General features: G+C 37.6%; 1 protein-coding gene across 1 annotated transcript in view; it reads right to left on the reverse strand.

The window, feature by feature from the left end:
* LOC119427131 (interferon-inducible GTPase 5-like) overlaps nt 1–7036 on the reverse strand; it is an 8751-nt gene extending 1715 nt beyond the window's left edge. The window contains exon 1 of the mRNA XM_037694711.1: nt 7002–7036. Within this exon, the coding sequence (XP_037550639.1) occupies nt 7002–7036 (35 nt within the window). The remainder of the gene's footprint in view (nt 1–7001) is intronic.
* Between the last annotated feature and the right edge of the window lie 7577 nt (nt 7037–14613).

The following is a 14613-nucleotide window of genomic DNA, read 5'->3' on the forward strand; positions in this document are numbered from 1 at the left end:
GATAGATAGATAGATAGATAGATAGATAGATAGATAGATAGATAGATCCCTATTGCAGTGGTGAGTGGTGGCGCAGAGGTTAGAGAAGACGAGCCAATGATCGGAAAGTCACAGGTTCAACTCCCCGGATTGACAACATCAAAATGTGCTTGGAAAATGTGAAGCACCCACACCTGCCTCTACCTTCATTTGTCCCACTCTCAGCCCTTGAGCAAGGTCCTTAACCCCCACCATCTGCTCCCAAAACTGGTCTCTCTTGAAAATTAGTTCTCGTGACTCAGCGAGACTATCTGGATAAATAAAGGGTAAATAAAATAAAAATGTTCTTATTAACAGTCGAAAAAACCAGCCTTGTTTTCCTTTCAAGTGTTTTCATCTCATGGTGCAGCACCCGTCCAGCCCTCTGTAAAAATGGAGTCATTGGATCTCCCTAGCCTCCTGAGTCTTATCCAGACAGCGCTAGTATTGGGCCCTCTGTATTTAAGGGAATACTTGACCAGATACTAACAACCTGTGTACTGTGAGGGACCCTACGTCTGCTCTCCCTTTAATGATGTTTGCAATTGGTAATTGATCTGGTCAAATTTTAGTAGCTTAGACTAGAACGCTACAGGGATGCTGTTCAACAAATTCAAAAACTAAGCAAAACGTTTTGAAAACCTCAGAAGTCTCAGAACCAAACACACTTTGTTTCAGTGTTCAGCTAACAAGAATGACCTCAAAGATGTTCAACTCAAAGAATCCAATACCTCATGATTTATGCTTTAATCATTGAAACTTGTATAACATTTGCAAAAAATTGGCATAACTTGCCTTCATGCTAGCTCAAGATGAGAGTTCTGTGATGGAATTAAATTCAATGCAGTCTAATCATCATACATAGTCTTAAATCATTATGTTTCACCCTTTCACCCAAAACTGACTGAACCCATTTCACTGTGCGTTCTTGTCTTATTAAACTCATCTCTTGTCTCTGATTGGCTCTTTTGTGACCAAACATCCATTTTGAAAAACTTGTCATCCATTTTGAAGCTGTCTTTAGGGACTTTCTAACTGACAGAAGTGCTTGCATTTTTTGCAGCCTAACTTCGCACAACACATCTTTACCACAAAGATGTGTGTGTGAAGCCTAACCCATAGGCGCTGCATCAGTTATATGTGAGGGGGATGTGTGCCCCCACATTAAAAAAAATATTATTATTACAGATACTTCTGACACCAATGCTAACCACACTGATGCTGAGTTTCCTGTCACACCTTCCGTTCGCTGCAACTTATTTGACAGCTACTCTGTTTCTCAACTCTGAAGCTTTAATCTTAAAGGTACAAAATACTAATAGAGATAGTTTTAAACTTACAAATCTCTTAATGATTACCAAAGGTGAATAAAACTTCTAAACTCTCTTGACTTGTTAATTAAAAGTGAAAGCCAGATTTAACTTTTAAAATCACTTAAAGAATACGTCTTTTTAATCACAAAATAGCTTTTGATTTGAAAAAAGATTATAAAAACATCTGATTATTTCAACACCTTGTCAGACACACATACAATTTTTATTTTAATCAACAAACCCACAAAGAGTCCTTTATTGAACATTCATTAACCTTTAAGGTTCATGTCCATATCACCAGACATGGGCATGTGGGTTCTGACCTCAACATCTCTTTTCATTCACCTAACGTGACACAAGGCCGATCCACAACATTTTAAAGTAATCTAATAAAATATACATTTAAACAGGTTCTATAACCAAATAACAAAACTGAATTGGCAATGTTGAGATTTTTATTTACTTGTATGAAGACATTTGAAAAGTAGCCAAAACACTGGAGGATGAGGCTGAGCTGCTCAGTTTAAGGGTGGGTCAGTCCAACTTCTTATCTCTCAGTGTCAGAAAACTACTTTTCTTACTACGGTGCAAAGCAAGCATTTGAAAGACTGGTGTTTAATAAAATGATTTGTTTTCTAAATGTTCCTGAATCTTTTCAGCTGCAGCAGCAGCAGCATTAGTATAGATACAGATATAATACAATAGATACATATAGATACAAAAGAAGTAGAAAAAAATCTTATATTATTCTGCAACAACAGAAAGTGAGACTTTGTAATGTCTACATTAAATGACAGCTATGTAATATAAAATTGATTTTTTTTTTAATAAATTGATGAACATTTTCAATTGTGGTGGCACAACTGGTAGAGCTGCTGCCTCTCAGCGAGCAGGTCCCTGGTTCAAACCCCGGTCCAGGGACCTTTCTGGGTGGAGTTTGCATGTTCTCTATGTGCATGCGTGGGTTTTCTCCAGGTACTCCGGTTTCCTCCCACAGACCAAAAACATGCATGTTAGGCTGATTGGTAACTCTAAATTGTCCCTAGGTGTGAGTGAGAGAGTGAACGGTTGTTTGTCTCATTTGTCTCTATGTGTCCCTGTGATGGACTTGCGACCCGTCCAGGGTGTACCCCGCCCCTCGCACAGTGATTGCTGGACATCGGCACCGGCAACCCCCATGACCCAAAGTGGAATAAACGGGTAAAGAAAATGAATGGATGGATGGATGGATGGATGGATTTTCAATTGTAAGCCGTTCTCATTTTTCTATAAACTTTAACCAAACTATAAAAAATCATGAAGCATCAAACTATGATCTAAATAGTTACTCACCTATAAAACTTCTGAAACTTGAACACTGGAACAGAAACGACCCGATTCTGACGTACACTTATGTGAGAATAAGTCAGAGAAGGTGACGATGGTCAGATGTAGGGAAACTTCTGGGGGAGGTGACTTACAAGAAAAACAGAGGAAGAGGAAATTGACACCCCTTAGCATTATCTGACATGTGGCTTAAAAATACCAGCTTTACATCTACTATACTTTTGGATTTAGCCTTGTGTTTTCACTGTTTGCACCTACAGTATAACCTGGTTCTGAAACTGTGACAATTTTGACCATAATTAAAGAGACGTGTTGGGTAATCTGTAATGTCAAACGTCAAATGTCGATGTCAAATATTTAAAAGCCAATGTGGGGGAGTGTTACACACACAAAAGCTATTCCAGCAAAAAAAGTTTCATGAAATTATCATGACACACACTTCAGTCATTCAGATTATTTGTTAATTAATCAACAACAGAGATGGTTGTGCATTTATATAGACAATTACTTTGTACATCAATTTGGCTACATAATTTTATAGGTTTGATCAATTAGTCAGAGTCAGAGTTTCTTTCTTTGTCATTCGCACCTCATGTGGTGCATGTTGTGGAACGAAATTATGTACACAGGGTCTCAGTTACATCCAACAATAAAATGTAAAAGAAAAATAGTAATAAGATCTAAAATATGAACTAAGAAAAATGTTAACTAAAAATATGCTAAGCACTAATCAGCAGATCAGCAGCAACATGATGTGATATTTTACAGTGATTGTCCTGGTTAGAGATTCACGAGTCTAACAGCCTCAGGGTAGAAGCTGTTCCTCAGTCTAGTGGTTCTACACTTAATGCTCCTCAACCTCCTTCCTGAGGGGAGCGGGGCAAAAAGTGTGTGTGCTGGGTGAGTGGGGTCCTTCATGATGCAGGTGGCTCTCTTCCTGCATCTGGAGGTGTAAATGTCTGTGATGGTGGGGAGGCTGACTCCAACAGTCTTCTGTGCAGCCTTCACCACTCTCTGCAAAGCTTTTCTTTCTGCAGCTGTGCAGCCTCCATGCCACACGTTGATGCTGGAGCACAGGATGCTCTCCACTGCACACCTGTAGAAGGAGGTGAGGACTGAGCTTCCCAGACCAGTTCGTCTCAGCTGCCTGAGGAAGTAGAGTCTCTGATGAGCTTTCTTGATCAGGCTGGTAGTGTTGTTGCCCCAGCTGAGGTTGTCATCCAGGTGCACACCGAAGTACTTGTAACTGGAGACCACTTCCACCACAGATCTTCTTATGTTCAGGGGGTGGGGGTGTTTGTTTGTTTGTTTGTTTGTAGGTGTGTTTGCCTTTACAGACGTTAGCAATATGTCCATGTCTTTGACATTTGTACATCTTAGAGGAGGTGGAACATAGACTGTCACACTAAAGCTCATATATTGTATCATAACTTCATCAGGCAGAACTTTATTTTTGAACGCCAGTAACACAGCCATACTGTCTAATTTTCTCCATCCCAGAAACCTGTAATCATTTAATGCTTGAAATATCTCCTCCTTTTATTACTTTCTTTAACTAATCCAGATTTTCTCCTACATGAATCTCTGAAATTACTCCTTTTAGTCCTCTTTCTTCAGCCTTATAACCTGAATCTCTCACTCACTGCTGTTTGAATTGAGAAAGCTCCTCGGATGAGGAGCGAAACGTCTTCTGTTACAAATAAAGTCCAGTTGTTTTTGTATTGAACGCTTTTTGAATCAATCATGTTCTGGATGACTGAGAATCTTCACCAGCATATCCTCTTTCTTCCCCAACAATCTTTCCTTCCAGCACTTCCTTTTTGCACGCTTTTCTTCAGCATATTTATAAATGATAAGCAGACTTCCATCCCATAGGACTTTAACTATCTGCATCCCCAATCGCTTTATTTAACCCATTTGATAAACTGATAGGACTTACTCCAACCATATACTGTCCTGTCTTAAATTTTACTATAACTTAGACATCTTCCATCATTATCTTCTTTCTTATATCAGTTCTGTCTTCCTCATCCTCATCAGTTCTTTTACCAGTCTCTGTTCCTTTTTTAATTTTTTTTTTTCCTCCTCTTGTGTTCTAATTCTCTACCATAGATCATCCTTACCAGATGAACTTCCACCTTATTTTTTTAAGGCTGGCCGCTCATTTCATCACAGTTCCCATGACCCACATCTTTAACCTGTCCATAAGCCAAAACTCCATTCCAGACGCTTGGAAAACAGCTTTTGTTCTACTTTGTTGAAGGGAGGTGACCCCACCTCACTGAACAACTATCGACCAATCTCTAAACTCTGCATTTTAGCCAAGGTTCTAGAAAAACTGATAAAATCTCAAATCAAAAATTACTTGGACTCATTTAACATCTTACCTCCCCATCAGTCTGGTTTCAGGAAACAACACAGCACAACGACTGTTTCACTGAATGTTTTTAACGACATTCTTGAAGCATTGGATGCTAAGGATTATTGTGCTGCACTTTTCTTAGACCTGTCTAAAGCTTTTGACACTGTGGCTCATGACATCTTGTGTCATAAGCTCTCAGAAATTGGTTTCTCAGATCATACCGTTGGTTGGTTCTCTTAACTAGCTTTCAGATCGGAGGCGGTGTGTTCAACATAATGGTACTTCCTCCCATTATTTAACAGTCAGCAATGGTGTACCACAAGGCTCAGTCTTAGGACCCACCCTCTTTAAAATCTACATAGGTAATGTAGGTCAGAGCATCCCTGATGCATCCTAAAATTTCTATGCTGATGACACAGTTGTTTATTGTCGAGCTAAAGCAATTGCTAAGGCTTTCCAGCTTTTGCAATTTGCACTTGACATCATTCAGACAGACTTGTTCCATCTCAATTTGTTTTCTAAATATTTCTGAATATATTGCAGTAGCATCAGCACCATGAATGCATTTCATTGTTCAGTTTTTTTTTATTTTATTTATTAATATTAGATTGTGCAGGACACCTACTGAATAGACGTAGGGAAAGTGTTACAATATTCTGAAAAAAAAAAAAAACAGAAAGAGAATTTGTAGTGTCTACCTTAAAATGACAACTATATAAAATGATTTTTTTTTCTTTTTTAAATTAATGAAACATTTTAACTTTAAGCCTTTCCCATTTTTCTATAAACTTTCACAAAACTATGAAAATTATGAAGAATCAAACTATGAATTAAATAGCTACTCACCTAGAAAACTTTTGAAACTTGACACAGGAGCAGAAACGACCGGATTCTGACTTTTACTTTGTACAAGTGAGAATAAATCAGACAGTGTTCAGATGTAGGGAAATTTCTAGGGGAGGTGACTTCCAAGAAAAACAAATGAGGAGGAACCTCATTATATAACACATACACGGCTTAGATACCAGGCAGCTTTGTACCTGTTATACTTTCGGTTTTAGTCTTGTGTTTTCACTGTCTGCACGTAGTTCCTGTTCTGAAATGATGACAGCGTTCAGTATATATAAAGAGGTATGTTGGGTAAACTGTAGTGTCAAATGTCCAATGTTCAAAAGCAATTATAGGGAGCAATACACAACAAAAAAAATATACTATTCTTCCAGAAAAAAAAAAAATGTCATGACATTATCACACAATCATTCATTCTTATGTTCCTGTTTTTAGTTCCTGTTTTGGTATTTTACATTGTTTTATAAAGTAGCTGTTTTTCTTTTGAGTTTTATATAATTATTCCATTTACTTTTCATTTTATATGTTGTTTTAAGGTTGTCTACTCTGTTCTTGATTTAAACCAGGTCTCTCTTGTAAATGAGTCCTCCAGGCTCAATGAGACTAACCTGTATAAATAAAGGTTGAATTGAAAAAATTTATTCAGATTGTTTGTTAGTCAACAACACATATGGTGGTGTATTTATATAGACAAGTAGAACAATTTACCCATATTTTGATATAGATGTTATCAATTAGCGACATAGTAATAGGTGAAATAATGGATGACTCTAAAACAACTGTTTTCACTTAACAGATTTAAATATTTATTTCTTCAAGAAACTAATCTGAGAGTGACAACACAGAGACAGGATCAGAGGGAAAAAGAAAATAACTATTCAACCAACAAAAGTGGTGATTTTCATGTTTCATGTTAAGAATCATTCAGCCCTTGATAACCATCAGAGAAACATTTTTTTACGTCTTTCTAATATTCAGAAAGATACATATATCACAATGTTGCCACAATACTTTAATTGTGACATATCATTAGTGATATTGTTGAACAGAAATAAAAAAAACACTATTGGATCAAAAGACAGATTGAATATTATTTTGTTGCATGGAAAATCACGAGAAATTTACCTTTTAACGTGAATGAAACATCTACTGAACTTGAATTTTTCATCAAATACCTGAACACTAAAACAAGAACATGAATGTTCTTGGATTAGATTTAAAACAAAATGAGAGCAAATAGCAAGACTTGCGAAATATTATTGTTTTTATTTTACTATTATGGTGTACTGACAAACGAAAAAATTAACAGTTCATTCATTCTTTAATGGGAGGAAATCCTAAAATGTCTTCATCTAATTCATCACCAAATCTCAAAGACAGTAAACTTCAAACCTCTGAGTTACATGTCTTACAAATGAATTTACTGAGGAGTGTCCTGATGCATGCTCCATAATCCAGGTAGAAAAATCTAACAGAGTTAAATCAGGTTCTTTGGATGTTTTCTTCTTGTTGAAACATTTCGTCTTTAATCCAAAAGACTTCTTCAGTCTGAGGAGCTGCAACAAACCCAGTCTTATAAATATCACCTTCTCATAGTGGATCAACCAGTTTGCTGGTGCTCATGTAGTTCCTGTAGTCCGCCCTCTCCCCCGTCACCTGCTCAAACTCTCGAACTAGTTTGAGGCAATCCTAGCTAAAGTGGTTCAAATCAGGATCAGGATATTTTGAACCACTTTGGCACACTTTAGTTGGTTGCATCAAGGACTCGAGCAGCAAACATACAGTAACAGACAAAACAATGCCCCCTCCCCAAGAAAGAAGAGGTGATAAGCAGTGATGAAGTCTCCTGCTCAAATGTGATCTCAAATTCTGAATAAAGTTGATCTCACAATTTTAAGTTTGTTTTATTTATTCATTTTGTTTTTGATTGTTTAGTTTAGTTTAACAAGCAGGCAGTGCATCTGCTCACAGCATCATCCATCCATCCATCCATCCATTATCTTTTACCCGCTTCTTCCATTTTGGGTCAAGGGGGTCGCCGGTGCCCATGTCCAGCAATCACTGTGCGAGGGGTGGGGTACACCCTGGACAGGTCGCAAGTCCATCACAGGGACACACAGGGACAAACTCACAGCATCATGACAGAACATAACAGTATCATAAAGGCATTAAATCACATCTCCATCTTGTGGAGCCTTGTAGCCAGAACAAGCAGTAGAGGAACAGTTATCTTTCAGCGCTGCCTCCAAAACAAGATGGTTCTTCCAGGACCCACAGAAAATCCTTGATTTCCTCCTCATGACTGTGAGAGCTCTGGTTCCCTGTCCTCTCACCGGTGTCCTTCTAAATTAGATTTTTAAATACAGTAATGTTTTACCATCTCTCCTAAAATGTAAAATTTAAAATAATAACTATAAATGGATTTATTAGGAGTTTGAGGATTGAAGGTTTCAAGATTTAGCTTGTGTTTGTGTAACTCTGAGTTAATTCTGCAGTATACAATATCCATCCATCCATTATCTTTACCCGCTTCTTCCATTTTGGGTCATGGGGTCACCGGTGCCCATGTCCAGCAATCACTGTGCGAGGGGCGGGGTACACCCTGGACAGGTCGCAAGTCCATCACAGGGACACATAGAGACAAACGAGACAAACAACCATTCACTCTCTCACTCGCACCTAGGGACAATTTAGAGTCACCAATCAGCCTAACATGCATGTTCTTGGTCTGTGGGAGAAAACCGGAGTACCTGGAGAAAACCCAGGCATGCACGGAGAGAACATGCAAACTCCACCCAGAAAGGCTCCAGGACCGTGATTTGAACCAGGGACCTGCTCGCTGAGAGGCAGCAGCTCTACCAGTTGTGCCACCGTGCTGCCCAGAATACAATATGCCCTATAATATCATGTTGTTGTTTTTATTGTTGTAGAAAAATGTGTTCGATTTGTGAAAATATTCTGGTGGTACTGCAGCTCTCTGATTTGGAAAATTCACAATAAAAATAAAGCTTTAGCTGGGATAATATCAAAATTTGGATTTTAATTAATTTTAACGCCAATTTATAATCATCTTATGTTACACAATATCAAGATTGGTTATTTTAATCATTTATAAACACATTTAAAATCTATAAATGCAGTATATAAAACTTTATTTTTAATTGCAGCTTGAGACTGTAATAAAGATTTGCATCATGTTGAAACAGAGTAGATATATTTTGTATATTTGAAGAAAGCCTCATCACAACTCTCCTAACAATCAGATTGTTAAATAAACCAAATGTTGCAAAACATGCTATAACACACACCTGCAACATGTGACAAGTTAGTCAGCTGATTTTATTATTATTGTTTATTATTTTTGGATAAATTAAAGACAATAAAACATATTTCATATTATCAAATGATCAGTTTAATCCAAAATATATTCAATCTCATAAAACATTTAAAATAGTAAAATTATTTCGGCTGCAGGGATTGACACACCGTGCAAACTCACATGAAAGATTTAGCAATTTGTTAGAAACCAGAGGCCCTTCCTGACAAAGCCTGGGCTCAAACCTGGAACCTCAGGATCACTGACCACCAGCAGCCTCATAATGAAGACATTTTAAATAAGAACATACATTGTCCAGTTATTTATTGAATTTCACAGATTACTGGCTATTACATAATCTCAAAAAGTCATATTTAACTCAAAAACTCCACAATATCATGATGTGCTTATACTGAAAAAAAAAGATAAAGTAAAATGATTCAAATGAATTAAAAAAAATTAAAAGTGAAGTATCTTTAATAAATGCATATTATTTCAATGTCAAATAGAATCTTAAGACTAAAAATAAAATGTTTTTTTATAATGAGAAATATTCAGATTTACAAGATTAATAAAGTCTTCAACGTGAGATAAAAATACAAGAAAAGCCATCATGCTGTGTTCATTGCCTTGAATCCAAACATTATAAATTGAACAATTTGAAAAAGATCACTACATTTTTCTGAAGATTCTTTACGTTGTTCTTTGTTTAAATCTGCACAAATAAAAACATAAACGTTTAAAAGAAGATGACTGGATTCAAACAACAAAAACACAAACTGGATGCAATATATAATCTTTTTCTTTTTTTTTTTTTTTATGTAGACTCCATGCAGAAAAGTGTTACAGATTTGTAAGTTTTGACAAAGTAATTATATCCAGACTGATAAGAAGAAGAAAAAAAAATGAGTCTGTGTGAGTATATTAATTCAAACATGCAGCAAGTTATGGATGCTGTGTGTATTTTCAAGACTCTCATAGAGTTTATTGAAAAATAAAGATCTGGCATCCCTTGAAGGAATAAATATTGTTCATTCTTTCGTTTGCCAAAACTGAATTGTGGCCATTTTGATGTTTGTCAAGGTTAACTAGCTGTGATGGTCATGTGATTTTGGGTTGATTCAAAACGTCATTCAGGTGTAGATGTACATCCAGAGATTACTTAAAGAGAACAAAGATTTGTTAAAATCAGTCTAGACGTTCATGTGATATTTTACTAATAGACTGAAAGCAGTACATTTTAATTTGGCAACACGATGGTTCAGTGGTGAGCACTGTTGTCCCACAACATGAAGGTCCTGGGTTCAATTCCCAGTTGGATATGGAGTCTTTCTGTGTGGAGTTTGCATGTTCATCTCGTGCTTGCGTGGGTTTTCTCCAGGTACTCCGGTTTCCTCCCACAAAACATGCATGTTAAGCTGCCTTCAGGCCCAGGACTCCATTGCAAAAGAGATCTGTGATCTAAATAGGATTTACCTGGTAAATAATGATAAACAAACTGTATTTATATTATGCATTTCTATCTTATCAAGATACTCAGTGCTTTACAACACAATCTGTGACCTCATTTACCCATTCGTGCAGCACTCTACTATATCTCTACAAAGAATAATTAGTGCTTTGGAATACATCCACACACCGATGGGACGCACATTGGACTTGTTGATGTCCGATATGTGTCCCATCAGTGTATCCACTGGATCACTGATGCCCATGTCCAGCAGTCACTGTGCAAGAAGCGGGGGACACCCTGGACAAGTCACAAGTCCATCACAGAGACACATAGAGACAAACAAGACAAACAACCATTCACTCTCTCACTCACACCTAGGGACAATTTAGAGTTACCAATCAGACTAACATGCATGTTTTTAGTCTGTGGGAGGAAACAGGAGTACCTGGAGAAAACCCACGCATGCATGGAGAGAACATGAAAACTCCACCCAGAAAAATGTTACTAGCACTGCCTTCTTCCACCTGCGTAATATCGCTAAAATTAGAAACATCTAACAATGATGGAGCAAAACTGGTTTATGCATTTGTCACATCTAGACTGGACTATTGCAATGGTTTGTTATCTGGGTGTCCAAATACTTCTTTAAAACGTCTTCAGTTGATCCAAAATGCTGCTGCCAGAGTCTTAACTGGAGTTAGTAGGAGAGATCATATCGCTCCAGTTTTAGCTTCTCTCCAATGGCTCCTTGTCAATTTCAGAATAGAATTCAAAATATTATTTCTAACCTACAAAGCCCTCAACAACCTAGCTCCATCTTATATTCGAGATCTTATTGTTCCATATTTTCCTAACAGAGCACTTCGCTCTCAGACTGCAGGTTTACTTGTGGTTCCTAGAGTTTCCAAAAGCAGAATGGGAGGAAGATCTTTCAATTATCAGGTTCCTCTTTTGTGGAACCAACTTCCAGTTTCTGTCCGTGAGGCTGACACGTTGTCCAGTTTTAAGACTGGGCTTAAGATTTTCCTAACATGTGATTCTTGACCTGCTATTGTGTATCTGTTCCTCTCAAACCCAGTCGGCCAAAGAAGACGGACGCTTGTCCTGAGCCTGGTTCTGCTAAATGTTTCTTCCTCATGAGGGAGTTTTTCCTTTCCACTTTCACCTTCATGCTTGCTCAAGATGAGAGTTCTGTAATGGAGTTAAATTCAAAGCAGTCTGCTCCTGTTAGTGTTAACTTATTGTTTTTATATATGAGTGCATATGTTAACTTATACTTTTTATACATGAATGTTTCTGTTTGGTGCCCTAAGATGACTTATGTTGTGACTTGGCACTATATAAATAAACTGAACTGGATTTATTTGAATTTAAATTGTTATGTTACTTTTATGAAGACGTTTGAAAAGTACCTTCAGTTTTTCTGTTTTTTATTCTTTTTGCCAAAAACACTTGGGAAGCTGAGGCTGGGCTGCTCAGAAGGGTGGATTAATCCAACTTCTTGTCTCTCAGTCACAAAGCTACTTTTCTTCCTGAGGTGCAAAGCAACTATTTGAAAGACCAATTTTAATAAAATAATAATCTGTTTTTTAAATATTCCTGAATCTTTTCAGCTGCAGCATCATCATTAATACCATCAATTAATTTCAATGTTCAGTTTTTTTTATTATTAATATTATTATTGTGCAGGACACCTACTGAATAAAAGTAGAGAAAATGTTACATTATTCTGCAAAAACAGAAAAAGAGACAGTGCAGTGTCTACCTTTAAAATGACAGCTATATAAAAATATATACTGTACATATTTTTTGGGGAAATTGTTGAAACATTTAAATTCTAGCTGTTCCCACTTTTCTATAAATTTTGAAAAAACTATGAATATCATGAAGCATCAAACTATGAACTGAATAGATACTCACTTAAAAATCTTCTGAAACTTGAACACAGGAGCAGAAACGACCCGATTCTTTATTATTAAAGAATTTTATTTATTAGTATTATTAGTAATATTTAGTTATTTTGTTGCATAGAAAATCACAAGGATTTTACTTTTGAAGTGAATAAAACATCTCAACTTGAATATTTCATCAACACTAAAACAAGAACATGAATGTCTTGGATTAGATTTAAAACAAAACGAGAGCAAATTACAAGACACAAAATGTTGTTTTTATTTTAATATTATGGTGTACTAACAAACATCATCGATCATTTATTTATTGAGGAAAATGATCCAATATTACATAGTTGTGAGTGGCAAAAGTATGTGAACCTTTGCAGTCAGTATCTGGTGTGACCATTCGTACCATGATCCACTTCCACAAACATGTCGTGAAGAGGAGACTTTGATAGATCCCTGTTCTTTAAATCAAACAGGGTGTCCACTCACACCTGATCATCATCCCATTGATTGAAAATGCCTGACTCTTAATTTCACCTTCAAATTAACTGTTGATCCTAGAGGTTCACATACTTTTACCACTCACAAATATGTAATATTGGATCGTTTTCCTCAATCAATGCATGACCAAATGTATTATTTTGTCTAATTTAACTGTGTTCTCTTTATCTACTTTGAAGAATTGTGTGAAAATCTGACGTTTTAAGTCATATTTATGCAGAATTATAGAAAATTATAAAGGGTTCACAAACTTTAAACACCACTGTACGTTTAATACTTGTGTGCCACCTAGAGGCCTAAAGAACAAGAAACAAAAGCTCATGTGCGACTGATTTATTTGCATAGGAAAACCTGAAGGAAGCATGAACATTTTTTTTATTTAACATGATTCGATTTAAAAAACAATCCATTATTTAAAGGCCAGGTGAGTTGATGATTAAAGGGAGCTACTGGTAGCATATAACAAACAGTAACAAGTAATTAGAATATAGAGTCGTGAGACAAACATCTGTAAAAACTGTACTACAGATTTGGAAAACTGTCCATGCCATGTCCATGGATAAATGTGTCATGTTGCTGACAGGTCATTCCCTCAGTCTGTCTGCATTAGGTGACGGTGGAAGTCTCTCTTTCCACCTGTCTTGCTGACCAGTTTTACATCTGTGATGATGATGTCGTGGCTCACAGCTTTACACATGTCGTAGACGGTGAGCGCAGCCACGGAGACGGCCATGAGCGCCTCCATCTCCACCCCCGTCCTGCCTGTAGTGCGACAGGTTGCAGTGATGATAACAGCGTGCTGCAGCTCATCGAGTTGAAAGATGACAGAAGCGTGGTCTAAGGGGAGAGGGTGGCAGAGCGGAATGAGAGCCGACGTCTGCTTTGAAGCCATAATGCCAGCCAGCTGTGCCACAGTCAGAGCATCACCTTTAGCCAGCTGGTTTTCCCGAAGCAAGCAGAACGCTGTAGAGCCTAAGATGACGGTGGCACAGGCTGTGGCTGTTCGACATGTGGGGGGTTTCCCGCCAACATCCACCATGGTGGCTCGGCCCTGGGTGTCTGTGTGCGTCAGCTGGGCTTCAGTGTTGCACACTGACAGAGACTGATCCCTCACAGACTGTTTGTCGTCTTCAGCTGAGCTGTGACTATGAAACAACCGAACACTGTGATATTTAGGATTCATTGTGGCATTTATTGGTAGTGTGCAAAAAGAACCTTGGGTCCCGAGTACGTGGCTTTTCACATTATTAGGACCCAGAGTTTGTGTGTACCTGAGGAAGTTTCCATTACTGAAATTGATATTTGTGTGTGTCTTAAAACTTGCAGTCTTAGTGTGACAGCTGGTGTTAGTTAAACCAAGCTCGGACGAGTGAAGGGAAGCTACGTTGTGGCACTTTTCTTTGCTGATATGCATCTTAGCTTGAGAACCATCCCACCTGGAGGCTTTAAAACAGCAACTCAGAACTGCCTGGGTTGCGGTGGTGCAGTCTGGAAGGCACAGAAACTCCTCTGTGTTCATGACGCTTGTTCTGCCTGAACAGGACACAAGAGGAGCTGCAGCTGGATGAAAGAGA

Source organism: Nematolebias whitei, chromosome 21 (genome assembly GCF_014905685.2).
Source record: "Nematolebias whitei isolate Nwh7 chromosome 21, NemWhi1, whole genome shotgun sequence".
Lineage (NCBI taxonomy): Eukaryota > Metazoa > Chordata > Actinopteri > Cyprinodontiformes > Rivulidae > Nematolebias > Nematolebias whitei.